Source organism: Panicum hallii, chromosome 8 (assembly GCF_002211085.1).
Source record: "Panicum hallii strain FIL2 chromosome 8, PHallii_v3.1, whole genome shotgun sequence".
Classification (NCBI taxonomy): Eukaryota; Viridiplantae; Streptophyta; class Magnoliopsida; order Poales; family Poaceae; genus Panicum; species Panicum hallii.
The window spans coordinates 42,735,306-42,751,671 of NC_038049.1; the positions used below are offsets into that span (position 1 = coordinate 42,735,306).

Here is a 16,366-nt window from a genome sequence, read left to right on the forward strand (position 1 = left end):
TAGTTTAGTAATAGTATCACTTGAGAGTAGCAACACCCAACCAAACTAAATTTGCTATAGTTTTTTTATTTTGAGTAAAATATTTTTATGGTCCAAATTTCACTAAATATTCCGTTAAAAGAGGAGCTCCTCGTAATATTGCACTCCTTCCCCCCGTGTGCCACTTAACTCTGAAAATGTTAGCTGCCTCCTTTTCAAAACCACCGCCCCTCACCAATTCACCTCATCTTTAAACGAGGCTTCCCGTCTGTGGCATTTGTTGGTAAAAATCTCCAGGTGTCAGCGTCAGTGTGACGTGACACTGACACATTCCTGGAGGTGACAGACCAGAAGCTCTCAATCCGCACACCTTCCCATTCAGCATGTTCAGGAGGATCACCCAGCCTCAAACTGAACATTGCCCATGCCAAAAACAGACTGCCTCAACACAGGCTTCACATTCACGCATCACTAGAAAAGATGGAAAACTTAGCTAATCCATAAACCACTGAAGACTTCCACATAACGCTGGCAGGGGTAAAAGTACCAACGAATTCATATCCTACAGTTCCGCTGCCAAAAGAAAAGAAAAACAAAGAAAACAACTCCCTTCCTGCAAACAAAATACAAGAATAGCGCTATGCGCTTCCTGTTGAGTTCATCAAGTTTGGTGTCTAGCCCACAGAGACCCTCGAATTTGGTGTCTATGAATTGAATCTGCAGCGTTTGGTGGATTGCCTTTTAGCAGACCCGAACATCCTATCACTCTTTCTTCACCCGGTTGCGTGCTGCCCTTGCTGAGCTCGACCGCTCCGCCTGGGAGAACATGATAAACACATGCATGACCCCTGTCACGAGGGCCATCCCGGCAGCAGTGAACGCTACGCCTCTCCATGTCGATAGGAGCTGCGTCCACTTGAAGAACTGGATGGCGCCGAATAGGAGAAGGCATGCCCAAAACAGGGTCACCTGTTGCATCAGGAGAAAAAAGGAAATCAGTTACTTGCCAAGGACATGCTAGATTGCTAATGCATTTAGAGATGGCATCTCAATTCGGTTAAAGCAAAGCTATTGATCTATGAAATGTCAAGATAAATTTTACAATGAGTACCAAAAAAAGGATTTCCTGAAACAAGGCGACAACTGTTGGAGGTTTCTACAATGCAATACTCCTAGTAAAACATGGGACAGCAAAACCACTTCTTCTATGGCCCAGATACCGAAGTCCCAAACCTAGTCGCCAACCACAGCTGCCACTTGAGTCTTGGGCAAAAGCTAAACCCGAAGTGGTCATTCTGGACAATTCCTAATACTAGTATGGCATTTTCTTGGTTGCACAGGATGTATCAATAGCATCAAAATTTCACATGGCACTTGCTTGACTTATGTAACCTGGCCCACCAGCAAAAGTACCCTGAAACTAACACATTTACACAAAAACACCATTTGTCCATGGCAGCAAGACCAACTTTTTCTTGTTCAGCAAAGACAATAATCACTGCCAGTGATAATGCTGTGGCAGATTATATTTGAATAGCATGCTATTGTATTGAGGTTTTACCAGCAATGATTTCACCGGACGACCAATTGGTCTGATCTCCTCATCAAATGTGCCTGTTGCCAAATGCTTATCCAGTAAGGCATCCTGTAGCAAAAAGGGAGACAGATGGTATATACTTAAGAATTAATAATAGGTCGAACAATAAATGAAGAATTTTAATTTTCAGCAAGCTCCAACCAAAATACATCTGAAAATAACTACATATAGTTCAGTACCTTTGCTACAAATATATCTTTGCACCACTTTGAAACATCTTCATCTGACTTTGGCATCTCACTCATTGCATGGCGTTTCATGCGAACATGTATCTAGAGAAAAATGTAGTAAATTTGTTTCAACATCACAGTATGTAATTGGGCATTGAAATTCACAATTTATTATGACTGTACTGTGTCAATTTGACTTTTAAGACACCATAGTAGTACTGAAAAATAATCAACTCAATTCAGTGGTTAGTTGATGCGACTAATTCCATATTGGTCTGCCTTCAGATATTCATTAAGTTAGCAAACTTACCACTGACGGTTGCCCTTTCAAAATCCGCAGCATTGTTGGTTGAGGTGAGTCTTTTGGAACTATTACAGTTGTATCATAAATGGCTGGAACAAAATCCCGCATAATACTCACAGCAGATACGAATCCCTGGAATTTGCCATGAAAGGTATCAGTACATAATTTATTGCAAAACATAATAAAGTGGTGCCACAAATACACGAGGCAAAATATACGATACAACCATATTTTTTTGATAACTATTGTCTGTAGCTGTTACGAATAGATTAATAACCCAGTCATTCCATAAAATCAAGAAAGTACTCAGTATCTGTTACTTTATGTACTAGTCTGAAATGTTGTATAGGAATATCATAGTTGTATCATCAATGTACAAAAAGGCTGCATTTTTTCCTTTCAAGTTTTCACAACTGAAACCAACAGATATGTTATTAGTTCTACCAGCAGTCATGCACATATAATATGCAGCAAACTGCTGACAATTACTGTGACCTATATTCAAAAACATTATGAGGGATCTGCTCTGTGAACGAACTAAGAAAAAAATCACTTTAAATCATAGGAACAATGTAGTTTTTTTGGAGCATGCCAAGTTACACTTTAGAATTAGAATCACTCATTATGTCTGTTATGTACAATATAACAGAAGGCTAATGTTGGTAAAAGTTCTTGTTCATTTGAAATGTTAGAATCATTTCAATGTGGGAACAGCGAGTTACCTTGGTGCGCGGAATAAGTACATTTCGCGGAGCTGGTAAGCCCTGTGAAGCTGCATACTCCTGAGCTGCGAGAAGCTTTGCTGGAGTAAAGCGAGTACCCTCAACGAAAAGGGCTAGCCAAAATGGTCTGGGGAAGTCTTTCAGCCTTTGGAGGCCCCACTATAATCAAGATTTACAAGATCACTAGGTGAAAAGGGAAAACTAAAATTTCTTGTACAGAAACGGTGGAGAGTTACCTTTAGTGTCTTTTCATCCTTTGCCCAGCTCCTCTCCAAAAAGAGGTATTCTGCAAACCACATGGACCAGCCAATAACCTGCAGAAAGTGATAAGGATGACTTACAGGACATCAAAGCATGTGCCATCTACTATGCAGAGATGGTAAGATTTAACTCAAGCAGGATCCGAAATCAGGCATCTTTGCTTCAGTTGATGCTAGTGCACGAATGCCTTATAAACATAAATGGATCCTACCAAAAATATAAGGTAACTTCCAAATAACTGAATCTAATCATGGTTACATATTTCCAATTTTTCTTTTGCCAAAAAGTATACTATCTGGGCTTAGTTATGTCATTTTATTTCCAGATCTACCTGATATTCCACATTGGTGAACTCCGTGAAAATAGGCAAGGGTACTTCTAGAAACACTTCTGCTTTCAGTTATTAACGCTGGATCTTAATAGCTAACATAAAATAAGACTCGCCAGTCCAAAATAAAATAGAAGTACTATCAATTTCAGTCAGGCTGTAGTTGATATTTACGGTTGGTGCAGTTGTATAGCAAGAAGAACAAATCCTTAAGCAATTTTCCTTGGGAGTCATACATCAACTGCAACCCACAGCTGTTGCGGTGAGAACATGGCAAAGTAATATGCTATCCTAATTTCTTGATACTAGACAAGCAAGTTTCTACTCCCAAATATGCTTGTTTACGTTGCATACTTTTGCCACAAATAACTTTTTGCATGTGCTTTACAATTAATGGCACTAGCCAATGAGAATATAAATTGTAAAATTACATGCTACAGAAAAATCAAAAATACATATAAGATAACTCACTGGAAGGAACTTTGATGACTTCTTCATCACAGCAAGCGTACTTCCAAGGCATCCTGAGCGCTGAACACAAGCCCAGAAAAGAAATGAATATCAATAAACTATACAAGTTTGTAACGGCTGTTCAGAAAAATGAGAGATAACAACCTGTGCCAATATCCATCCAATAAGCCAATCAATATCACTCCGATGATTTGATATGATGAGTGCATGCTCTTTACCTACAGAATTATTCAGATAAGCCTGTAGTCCAACTCCAACGTTTTTCTTAAGCTGGCATGGCGGTTACTGTAAGTACCAGCAATTTGGGTAACAAAATCTTAAAGTTGGCTCCTTACCCATTGATCGGTAAGTTTCCTCATCAGCGTGAAGTTGTACCTGCAGAACATGAACTGAATTAGATTGTGATAAGGAGAAAACACCACTAATTTCTTTGTAAACATCAGTTCAAACATCATGTTTGTATACTACTCCCTCCGTCCCATGAGAGTGCAATTCTAGTTTTTTTTCAAACAGATTAGTGGTCGCGTGAAAAGACTCTCATGCCCACATTTGTTTGCCACAGGCGGTTAGTTTTGGCATGCAAATCAAATCTGACTACTTAATTAGGCAGGTAGTTGAGATCCAATTTCTAGGATTGCACTCTTTGTGGGATTTTTTTCAAATGCAGGATTGCACTTTTCATGGGACAGAGGGAGTACGTACTTAAGAAGTATGTTCATTTAGACTTATTCATGAAAAGGAAGAAACAAAAAGCCTCAATAAGCCAGTTAAGTAAACGTTACATCATCATGTCTACTATTATGTTATACTTCCATAATGCATCAAAACCAAAAAAAAAAAGTTTAATTATCTTTTTTTTAGTTTTACAAGCCACACTGCCATGGGTATCTTCCCTTTTCAGTTTTACAAGCCACACTTATCAGTTCATGCACTAGTATGTCCATGTTTAGAGGATATGCAACAAAAGTTCACCAAAAGGCAGCTCCACAGAGTTGAATAGTAGGTCAATTCCATGATTGTTTGCCCAGTAAGGCCCTTAAACACATCACACTCAACTCTAGCCAAGGTAGGTTGTCAATCTTTATCAATGCCCCTAACAGCTCTGTTGTGGGACTGAGTTTGATGAACTTGATGTGTGGGAGAGCTAAGTTCTTGAAACCGCTTTGCTTACTATGTTCGGTTACATATCCATCTACCAGATTTTGTTAGGTTGTAACACTGGAAATAGTTGCTTTGCTCAGTTTGTTCATAAATGCTAGCTATTTCCACTGGATAACATTTCCAAAACTCGACACATGACACGTGCAAGTAACGTTGACTAGCAAACGGACGAAATGATGCGAACGGCGCCTGATTGATGACGCTAATGCAACTTCAAATTCTAATGTAGCGACAGAAACAAGGTGTAAAACTAATAAAATGCAATGCGAAACAAAATTTTGCTTTGCTGTAGATCGCATCTACATACCTTGACGCCTGCCCACCAGTCCACAACCCAAACCAGCTGAAGCCACAGCAGCTCGGCCAGGAATCTGTTGATCCGCCGATAGAAGCTCTTTGAGAAGGGCCTTATTGTCACAAATAGGATGGCCTGAAAATTTTAACACCGAAACAAACAGATCAAGAATTGTTGAGTGGTGGTTATAGTTCAGGTCATTCACAGATCAATAGCAGTAAGTTTCTGATCGTTTCGGTAACAAGTTGCAGTTTTGAGTACAACTACCATTCTTAGCCGCAAACCGCAGCCAAAGGAAAATTCTGAATTATATATTTATATTTGACAAAAGCATTATACTACCACAAAAATTAACAGACCCACATGAAGCTTCCCTCCTAAAAGACACATCTTTGACTTAAAAAACGTCTGGAATCATCAGGACGAACGAAATCCCAGAAGGCAACTGTGACAATCTGTGTCTGAAAAGACCAAATCTTTCAGTAAAACGCGCATCAGCAATAATTAACCTACAACACGCAACTACCGTCAAGGAATCCAACGAAAATGTTGACAAAAGGTGGTGTATTCAAAGGGGGGAAAGATCAAATCTTTTGCTCAGCAACCGAATCAGATCACCCCCGACGCCGCCCAAAAATGGAAAAGGCAAAACAAATCGAGCTAAGCCCCGGTGGGGAGGGAGGCTACCTGGATGGTGTTGACGATGAGGCCGGAGAGGAGGAAGAGCAGGCCGAGGGGGAGCACTACTAGCACGAGCGGGATCGCCATGGCCGGCCGCCGCCGCTTCCAATCTCGGAGGGGTGGGGTCAGGCGGGAGGCGGCGGTGGAGAAGCTCGCCGCGGCGCTCCTTCCCCGGCGAGAGGTGAGCGAGCTGCGGTGGGCGAAGGCGGCTCCGCCGGCGACGAGGAGGACGGGGCACACGAGGCCCCGGATTCGGAGGTTTTTATTGTAGGGGCGGTGGTGGATGGATGAGACGCTGGGAGGCAGGCGATGGAGTGAAGCGGATGCGTATGCGTTCATGGTTGGGCATTGGCAACACGAGAGGCTGGTGTGCCACGTCGGATAACTCATTTCCAAAAAAAATGATTTTGTGCCCTAGAAAATTGATGCTTTTACCCTTATTTTTAAGAAGGAACACATTTTTCTTTGCCTAGTACTAGGAGGCAAATGGAGGGTCCTGGATAAATATGATTCTAATTTTACTGTTTTTTCTTATACAATTTTTTTTGTTTTGTTTGAAACAATATCGAGTGTGTAGTCTAGTCGTGAGGACGAGGAATTCAACGAGTGGGGAAAGAAGACTCGGCTCTACAATACAGAAAGCTGCCTGCAACTTCAAATGTGTGTGAAAATATGAAAAAAAAATGTGTTGGGCTAATCTAAAGTGAGAAGGATGGAAAAAGGCTCTCTTTTTTTCATGCATTTGGTACTTTTGGCAAATTCTGTCAGATAACGACAACGTCTTGCAAGTTAAAAAGAAATTAGTTCTCGTAGAGGAGGCGTGTAGAACTCTTTTGAGCAAACAATGCCCTTGTCAAAGGAACCGAAACGTGTGTTTGTATCTAATTCTAGCATCACATTTAGCAGGACGTGTAGAGTAGCTAATCATGTGGTTCCAAGTGACGTGTACGTTGATCTGCTCGTTGGGAAAAAGACACCAACAGAAAGAAAGAAAGGAAGGAAGGAAGGAAGGAAAGCTAGAGAGCAACGTTTGCATGAGCTCGTTGCCGTTTGCACATTCTCAAATAACGAATCTATAAACTTCTTTCTATTTTATTAAAGTTCTTTTTATGAAACTTTTCCTTAAAGTAATTTGTGCATTTCTAGTTCGTCCATCTTCTTATTTAGCTTTTGTTTACAAAGCAATACCAGGTGTGCACCGTGGAGGCATGTGTGCGCAAAGCCCCTACGAGCTTGTTAAAAAGAGAGCACATGTTTCATTCCTCAAAGGGACTCAACGTCAGTAACTTTTTTTTTACAAATGTGTAATTCGACTAGCAACACTGGGAGTAATTAGTTTATCTATCCATCTGACATGATCAGGCACCGCCACCGAGTCACTGACAGCCTGGGATGGCTGCAGAACGCGATAAAATTAACCGAAAAAGGACAAGATAAGATGCGCAGGCGAGGCCATCGATCTATTGGTCAGGACAGGGAGGTGTGACTCGGACAAGCTAGTGAATGTTGCCTTCATTTCCCCATCCATCCCGGCAGGTATTTGTTGGTGAGCGGCGTGCCTTCATTTTGACCTGAATGCCCACGTACCCCGTGCGGCTGTCATACAATCCAAGGTGAATCTAGCCATGGTTCCCTCTCGCCACAATGTTGAGAATTTCAGCTGAACATCGGCAGTTTTTGTTCAATCGGTCACCCATAGTGGAGGCATATATCGGTGATTTCCTTTGCTGTTCGGATGGAATTTGTCTAGAATTTCATATTTCAGTAGAAATTCCAAAAAGAAATATAAAAACACCCCCAGTTTCTTTTATTTTAAAAAAACTTGGTGGGGCGAACCCTGACATGGCACCAGCACAAAGGAGGAGGCTTTTTGTCTCTGTGTGCATGCATGCGCGCTCTCTCTCTCTCTCTCTCTCTCTCTCTGCCTGCTCCAGCTTCCTCGTACGTTTTCCTTGAGCTAGAGCTTGCTTGCTGATGGAGGTTGTTGTCTGGTTCAGCTAATTAAGGGCTAGGAGATGTGCATTAGTTAACCACCAAGTAAGGTCGCATCCAATCGAAGAGACACCACCCAAGCCGTTCAACGCTCTCCACTTCGACGACAGCGATGTGTACCTGGCGGCTGACACGATCGATACAATGCCAAAGCTGTAAGCTTTATCTTTCATCAAAGCTCGCAAACTGTATGCTTCAATTCGATTGAAGCTCTTGAGCTTCATACTACGTTTGTACTGCCAAATCCGTCTTATCACTAAACCTTTTGCACACAAAAAAAGAGAAAAGAAAAGTGGTGATGCTTCTGTAGCAAGGGTTGGTCGTCCATGGCTTGCCGAGTTTTGACATGTGAGTAATAGTCGTTACAGAGTTTTGACTTGCAGAAAAGAAAAGTGATGAAGCTGTTGCAGTATCGATCTGCTTATATAGTCGTTCTAGAGTTCAATCAAACGCTCAAGGCACAAACAGCAAGCTTTAAACTGTTTCTTTCTCGCTTGATAGTGATGTTCACGTGCCTGCTGGGAGAGGAAAAGGAGGCAGGCTAGCAGGTAGGGTTTGGAAAAATTTAAGTATATATATGTGTGTTTTTCTAATTTGGACCGGCCGTTAATAGAGCTAATGTCGCGCCGACCATCTAATCAGGCTGTGCCGTGCCAGCTCACGGGCTAAGGGAGCAGCCCAGGCACGGCACGGAGACCCACGCTGGACCTGATTAACTTCGTGCTGTGAGCCGGCCCATGAACCTCAGGCCTGCTGGCCAACTATATCTGCAAGCCATGAACCAACCAATAAACCCTGATTGCTGCAAACAACAAGCGATGGAATAATTTTGCAGGACAGCAAGCACAAAGTGCACAACTTTGAACTACAATTACTAAACTCTAAGGCCTCCCAAAAAAACAAGCACCAAACTCCCAAGCCGGATTTCGAAGCTGTTGCAGTATCGATCTACTGCCACAAAAAACATTGCATGCCTAACACGGTGACATACATGCATCTTTCCGAATCTGCTCGTCACATCTTTATTTGTCCGAGTCGGATGGAGAAGGGCGGCCAAAATTCCACTCTTCCTATGCCGTATATATAAAACCTGACGTGACTGCCCGGGCATCGTCTGGAGCAATATCCACGACTCGCCCGCCTACAATTAAGAAGCAGACCGACCTCACGATCCATCACCAAGCTAGCCCCTGGTGGAGGAGGCGGCGGATCCTGCGGCACGCGGCGGCAGCACCGGCGGCGAGGCTGCCGCCGTCATCACCATGCACCCGGAGGCTGCCGGAGCGAGGAGCAGCGTCGAGCCGCCGCCGGCAGCGGCAAAGGGCATCATCAAGCCCAGGGCGAAGGTGGTGGCCGTCTACGATGCACGGATACTTGTGAACCCTCACGTATCATATACCGATACTCCTTCGATACTTACCGGATACTGATATTTTTTTATGCTTATCCCACAAGTAGCAATATTTTATTAATATTTAAATAAATAAAGCAATCTTGATACTTTGTTGAAATTCTCGAAATTCTACCTCTCATTTTATCTATAAATATATACTCTCCATACATGTAAGATGGTGAATTATTATATCAAATACTAAGCAATCAGACACTGCAAAAATATCTATGTATGCATTTTTATTTTATCTCTATTATATATTTCTATAAATATAAATATAATATATATACATCCACGTATCCTCGTATCGGTGTTTCTAAAAAAATGACGTATCAGATCACATGTGTCGATGGTGGCGCCAAGCTTTAATTTGTTGGATCTATTGTTCAAGTGTTTTTTCATGTGTTTCTGTAGTGTTTTTGATATTCGAAATCTATACCTGCTGATCTTCTGTGTGTTCAGTTAGATACAACATTTCGTAATTTGACGAATTGCGCCTGGATATGGCAAATTTGACGAACCGTCAGCCTCTTCCAAACACCGCAACAAAATCACGAGCGAGATACACAACCCAGTCTTCTGGATGGGTCCCATCTCTCCACTCTCTCTCGCTGACATTCCGGACCCACCTGCCATACTCACACCCCCACGACCCGCCCGTTAATGACGGCACCCTTTGCCGCGTTCCCTCCCTTATCCGCCCACGCTGCCTTCGCTCTGCTCTGCTCTGCTCCCCAACCGCCGCCGCGCCATGGCCGCCATGGCGCCCTCCTCCTCCGCCCCCTCGCTCCCCGCTCACCTCCCCTGCAAAGCCCACGCCCGCCTGCTCCGGCGAAAGGCCCCGCCCGCCGCCGCCGCCCCGCGCCCGCTCCTCCTCTCGTTCCCCGCGCCCGCGCGCCGCCGCTCCGCCGGGCTCCGCGCTCCAGCCGCGCAGCAACGCTCCGATGAGTACCAGTTCGAACATGACGAGGAAGACTACGAAGGTGACGAGGAGGAGTGGGATGAGGAGGACGAGGAGGAGGAGGATGAAGACGAGGTGGGGGAGGAGATGGACGTGGAGGCGATGGAGGAGGAGGCGCGCGGCGCGGCCGCCGACCTCGCCAAGCGCCTCGCCCGGGAGCTCCACATCGGTGAGCGGCTCCACCTCGTTGCCCAACCCTCTTTCGCATTCCGTCCTTCCCGCTGGCTTGTCGAAGTAATCTGAATTACTGAAGCTGGGCCCCGAGCTGTTCAGAGTTTCAGACTGAGAACTCACTCTCAGAATACCATATTCACCTGAATCGTGCATTCTATCTGCGCCACTTTGGTCTGCAGAATGTCCCGGTCCCCTGCTTGGGTGCAGCAGATACCACCGTTTCAGTATTTGAAGGCATGCTAGAATTAATCACTAGCCTTGACTTGCAACTCCGGCGCCTTTTGGGGGCCTCATTATTTGTCCATTAGTTATGAAAACTGTAGGGGTGGAATGATGTGTCTGCTTTTCATATTAAAGCCTCCGCATTGTCCCCCAGTTCATGTTTCAGTAATTCATCAACCAATTGCATTTCAGATGATGATGTCCGGGAGAAACGAAAAAACATCAGGGAATCCATGTCTAAACATGTCAGTATACACACCTTCATGTTCTACTGAATCAAATGGTTAAATGCTGATTTTTTTTAATTTACTGCCCTATACATGATTCAGATCCCAGATAATCTTCTTCCAAAGGTGGCAATCATTGGGAGGCCAAATGTTGGTAAATCTGCGCTGTTCAACCGTCTTGTTGGGGTATGCCAATCATCATATCTTCAGACCTGAATGCAAAAGTTGCTACAATAAATTGAGTTGTCGTGTCTTGCAGGGAAACAGGGCTATCGTTGTTGATGAACCTGGTGTGACGAGAGATCGCTTATATGGACGATCTTATTGGGGTGATCAGGAGTTTATGGTTATTGATACTGGTGGGGTAATTACTTTATCAAAATCTCAAGCAGGTGTGATGGAAGAACTTGCTGTCACCACTACTGTTGGTATGGATGGGATTCCTCTCGCCACTAGAGAAGCTGCTATTGCGAGGATGCCATCAATGATTGAAAAACAAGCAGTTGCAGCTGTTGATGAAGCAGCCGTCGTACTATTCGTCGTGGATGGTCAGGCAGGTTTAGGCAATTATTTTGTTTTTTTTGTTCTGGGAAGTGCTTGTTTAATATTTAAATTCATATGACTTTAAAGCACAATTTCTTCACCATTGCCTTTTTTAGGCTCATTCGTCGAATGGAATGCATTACCTTAGCTAGTTAGCTGTAGTTCTAATACTTGCCTTTTGATGTTTGGAAATTATTCTGTAATTTCTTATCTAAGCTTCGTTCTTACTAACATAATGGTGCCAATACACATTTCAGGCTGGTCTTGTGGCAGCTGATATAGAGATTTCTGATTGGTTACGACGCAACTACTCTGACAAGTGTGTTATACTTGCTGTCAATAAGTGTGAATCTCCACGGAAAGGGCAATTGCAAGCATTAGATTTTTGGTCACTAGGGTGAGCATATATCTTGCTGTCTCTCCAAATTGCACATCATTGTTTTCTTTCCATTAATTACTGTGTTGGATCATTTATGTTATATTTTTGGACAACAATATTAGTTAAAACATGACACTAGATATGGCATAATGCAGCATTGCTCAAATACAAAGATAGACAACACATTTGGATGTCGTAAAAATACTCATTAGAGATCGTTGTTTGATGTAAATTATGTATAAGAACAAACTATTATCAGAATTTAACTGGCTAAGATCATTTGAATGCCACTAATTCCAAGGCCAAAATGTTGCTAGAATCTCTTTTCTGCAATTCTCTATTTGTGCGTTGACTTTAAAGAAATAAAATATTAACAAGGACATCTGATGTTTGTTGACGGTGTGCCCTTTTCTTTTACTGCCCAACAGTCAGCCAAGCTGCTCCACTCATCTTTCTGTTGATTCCTGCTAGGTTTTCTCCTCTGCCAATTTCTGCTATTACTGGCACAGGAACTGGAGATCTCCTTGATCTGGTGTGTGCAGAGCTGAGAAAATTTGAGGTATTGAAATTGTTATATTTACCCAAACACTTGTATTCATGCTTTTTCCTGTTAATGATCGAATATTAATGAAATCTTTATGATGTAATGGTTGGATAATGAGACGAAATAGTGGAGGCAAAACAATTATAGTTACTTACAAAAAAGCTAGGTTGATTAACAGAGAAGACTCTTAACGTAGTGCAAGGTTGGTACTGTTCAGTGTTCTGATTAGCTTCATGCCACAATAAGCAGAATAAATATTCTAGAAAGTATAAAATGTGCTGGAGTGGAGACCCCTCATGGTTTTATCAACATATTTGACTATGGAAGCTGGAACCTTGCTTCAAAAAATTATGTGTTTAAAATATTTTTCTTGTATAGCTGACATTTTTTCCCTTTTTGTTTGCTGTGCGAAGATACTTTCAGTTACATGCATAAAGTAATTCATTGGGCATTACAGGGATTGGATGGAGTTGAAGAAGAGAAAAATAAGGTTCCTGCTATTGCCATTGTGGGAAGACCAAATGTGGGGAAAAGTAGTATTCTAAATGCTTTGGTTGGAGAAGATAGAACTATTGTGAGCCCAGTTAGTGGGACAACACGCGATGCTATTGATACTGAGTTTACTACAGCAGATGGAGAGGTCTGTTCCCAACACTTTTGCCAAATTTTGATAAAATCTAGTGCTGCTACATTGTTCCATTGAACGCCCTAATTATGTCCACTCACATTTACTTCCTTCTTTGTCACAAAATAAACTTTTGGCTCCCAGAAAGACTGATTGCTTTTCACAGGAGTATAACACTAATTTGCTGAAATATGCTGCAGAAGTACAAACTCATTGATACTGCTGGGATCCGACGCCGGGCAGCAGTTGTTTCTGCTGGCAGCACAACGGAATCACTTTCAGTAAAACGGGCATTTCGAGCAATTCGCCGCTCCGATGTGGTTGCCCTTGTTATTGAAGCAATGGCTTGTGTTACAGAGCAGGTATGCTAGCTATAAACACATGTGCATTTTGACCCACAAAGAAACATAGCATTGTTGGTTTTACTATTTTCTTCTTTGTGATTGTCTTGTATGTTCATTTTAACACAATGAACTCTTGTGGTTTCAAGGATTATAAAATTGCAGAGAGGATTGAGAAAGAAGGAAAGGCTTGTGTCATTGTTGTGAATAAATGGGATACAATCCCAAACAAGAACCATGAGAGTACAACACATTATGAGCAAGATGTAAGAGAAAAGCTTCGCATACTTGATTGGGCACCTATAGTCTACTGTTCTGCGACAAATGGAACCAGTGTTGAAAAGTAAACCTCTCATCTTTGCACACCCAAATCTGCTTGCAGTTTATAACTGTTATTGTTTATCTCTTTCTTTCCTAGCAGACTTGTGAAACTTTTGTTTCAACTCAAAATTCTGAGTTGTGCATTGCTCTTACAAGTGATCCAAACACCTACTCTGCGTAACCCCTATAGAAGAGGGTTAGCTCCCCAAATTAGATATCCTTTCACGCGTTGATAGTGTACATAATGTGTTGTACATATTGTTTTCAGGATAATTTCTGCCGCTGCTTTGGTTGAGAAGGAAAGGTCTAGAAGACTCGGTACCTCTATTCTTAATCAAGTTGTCAGAGAAGCTATAGCATTCAAACCACCACCACGGACAAGAGGTGGCAAAAGAGGTCGTGTATATTACACAACACAGGTAATTTCCTAACTTCTTCTCAAGCCAACAAACTTGTTTTTATAAGCCAACGGGTATTTGATCCATGCTGAAAAGGAATCAACATCTAGAAATCAACAATATTTGAGATTTTTTTCATCTTTTCTGCAATCAAGTTTATATTTCCCAGCTTGCAGACAAAAGAATCAACAACAGTCCTAAAATCATGTCCGGTTATTTGATGATTTAGGAACTATCTTTATTTGCCAATAAAAATGATTAGTTCCCTGAAAGGAATAAACATCTAGAAATAAACTAGAAGAGCACTAGAGAAGATTTTTACTGCTCTGAGATTTGTTTTGAAACTAATACCGCAGAACTCTCTTTGCAATCTTTGGCATCTGAAGGAAATTTATTTGACCATTTGTAGGCTGCCGTGGGTCCTCCAACATTTGTTTTATTTGTAAACGATGCAAAGCTCTTTTCTGATACATACCGACGTTACATGGAAAAGAAACTCCGGTCGGATGCTGGATTTCCAGGCACCCCTATTCGGTTATTGTGGCGCAGCAGAAGGCGGCCGGATAAACGAGGTGAGAGAAATGCTGATGCACAATTTCAGTTGAATAGATGCTTGCTCTGAGTAGTTAAAACAAACACGCAGATAGTGAATATATTGCTAGCTTCGATTCAAGTCAGATATTGGTATAGCTATGATTAGTAGTACATACAATTCCATTTGTGGCATGAACTTGTGGGATTCATTCATGTTGCTTGAAAGTCAAGTACCTAACGTAGCTTCTTCAATTCACATGTCCATCTTTAGCTTCTGCTGCAAATTTGTGGTATCCTTCTGCGTTAGACACGACAAGACTACTGATACTCACATTTTTTTTTTACATTTCTTCTTTGCAGGTAAATCTGCAGATAGTAAGTTGCAGAGCCCAGGAGCCCCTAGCAGAATGGTTGTGGCGGCCTGATCGAGCCACCTTTATAGATTCTGTTCAGGTTTGAGTACAACCGTGGCTGATGCGAAACATGTGGAGTGGAGTTTGAGTTTCAGAATGAACTTTTGGGACATCGAAATGTCAGAGTGGGAGGAGATGCAGGGGCAACTTAGTATTGAAGTGGAAGGCGCGGATGATGTGGAAGATAGTATCATACGGAGGAAGCTAGAAAGATCAGTGTGGTGGTGATGGTGGATACGAGAATGGTGGGCATGTATGCAGCACGAGATCACCGCTGAGGATCCCAAATCTTCCATGGGATGGGATGGTGTGCTGTGGTGTGGTGTGTCATGAGAGGTTCCAGAACAGCTTCGCGTTTGTGTAGGAGGGGCTGCTGGGATGCAAGCTGCGTGGTAAGGGACAGGACAGGTTGCAGCGCGAGGCTTTGGGTGAAACCTTGTATGGGAGACGAGGAACTGGAAAATGCTAGCCTACTTTGGGTGAAACCTTACACAAAAACCTTCCTTTGGTTTTTGGCTAGATGTGCGTATGCAGTCGACATCGTCCCTGTTATCTTTGTCTCTTTTTTTTTTGAAGAAAAACGAAAGCAGAGCTGAGGGAAAGAAAACAAAGTACGGGGAAGCTGCCGGCGCACGTGCCTGGCAGCATCACATCACCGATCGAGTTGGGTGCTTTCGTTTCAGCCGACCCCCATGGACGTTAGGCCACGCGCTACCGAACTGGGAAGATTATTCAGAGTCCCCTTTGCCTGCCTCGCCGCGCTTTCAGGTACCAGCTGGTTGAGGCGGCCGGCCGGCGGCGGTCACCTTCGCACGACCAGCCGGCCGCGCCGGTGGCTCAAGAAAGGAAAAAACCGTGGTGAAACGATGCAGATGGGGAGTGCGCTGCATCCATCCGTATGGCCGCCGGCCCTTCGGCCTCACCGGCGCGACTTGTGCTAGTAAGGAAACTCGCACGTGACCGCGCCACCTGGCACCGCTGTCTCTGCCTGCTGGGACCGATCCCGGCGCACGTGAGAGCGAGCGCGCCGCCGTGTGTCCCCGTGGGCGACGCGCCGCCGGGCAGCCATGCATGGCGTCACCAGTGAGCACCGTCCAGGTCTTGATACGAATGCGAGGGCATCGAATGGGGAGGGAATGGTCAGGGAAGCAGGCGGCAGCATGGGGGGTGGCTGCAGGCAGATCGAGGCGCCGGCCATCTCGCCTCCTCCCGCGAATACCGGCAACCGAACCACCCACCCACCCAGGGTGATTACGAGGCACGGGTCCTGCCATCACTCCTTCCATTGTCCCGAGATGGGCAGCACGTTATAGTATTTAGCGGTAATTTT

At 43.4% G+C, this 16,366-nt stretch overlaps 2 protein-coding genes across 2 annotated transcripts; one reads left to right on the forward strand and one right to left on the reverse strand.

The window, feature by feature from the left end:
* Window positions 1-404: 404 nt before the first annotated feature.
* Window positions 405-6,333, reverse strand: LOC112902727 (1-acyl-sn-glycerol-3-phosphate acyltransferase PLS1). Its single transcript, XM_025971892.1, has 11 exons — window positions 5,976-6,333; window positions 5,301-5,423; window positions 4,168-4,207; window positions 3,977-4,050; window positions 3,833-3,892; window positions 3,009-3,086; window positions 2,773-2,931; window positions 2,057-2,182; window positions 1,756-1,848; window positions 1,541-1,624; window positions 405-948 (listed from the first exon to the last, which is right to left on the reverse strand). The coding sequence occupies exons 1-11, from the start codon at window positions 6,306-6,308 to the stop codon at window positions 742-744; spliced, it is 1,377 nt and encodes a 458-aa protein (XP_025827677.1). The 5' UTR covers window positions 6,309-6,333; the 3' UTR covers window positions 405-741.
* Window positions 6,334-10,099: 3,766 nt separating this feature from the next.
* Window positions 10,100-15,588, forward strand: LOC112902864 (GTPase Der). Its single transcript, XM_025972048.1, has 12 exons — window positions 10,100-10,484; window positions 10,904-10,956; window positions 11,041-11,124; window positions 11,198-11,491; window positions 11,739-11,878; window positions 12,332-12,419; window positions 12,862-13,044; window positions 13,230-13,391; window positions 13,520-13,713; window positions 13,960-14,110; window positions 14,499-14,661; window positions 14,984-15,588. Exons 1-12 carry the CDS (start codon window positions 10,106-10,108, stop codon window positions 15,046-15,048), a joined length of 1,956 nt encoding a protein of 651 aa, XP_025827833.1. The 5' UTR covers window positions 10,100-10,105; the 3' UTR covers window positions 15,049-15,588.
* The last annotated feature ends 778 nt before the right edge of the window (window positions 15,589-16,366 follow it).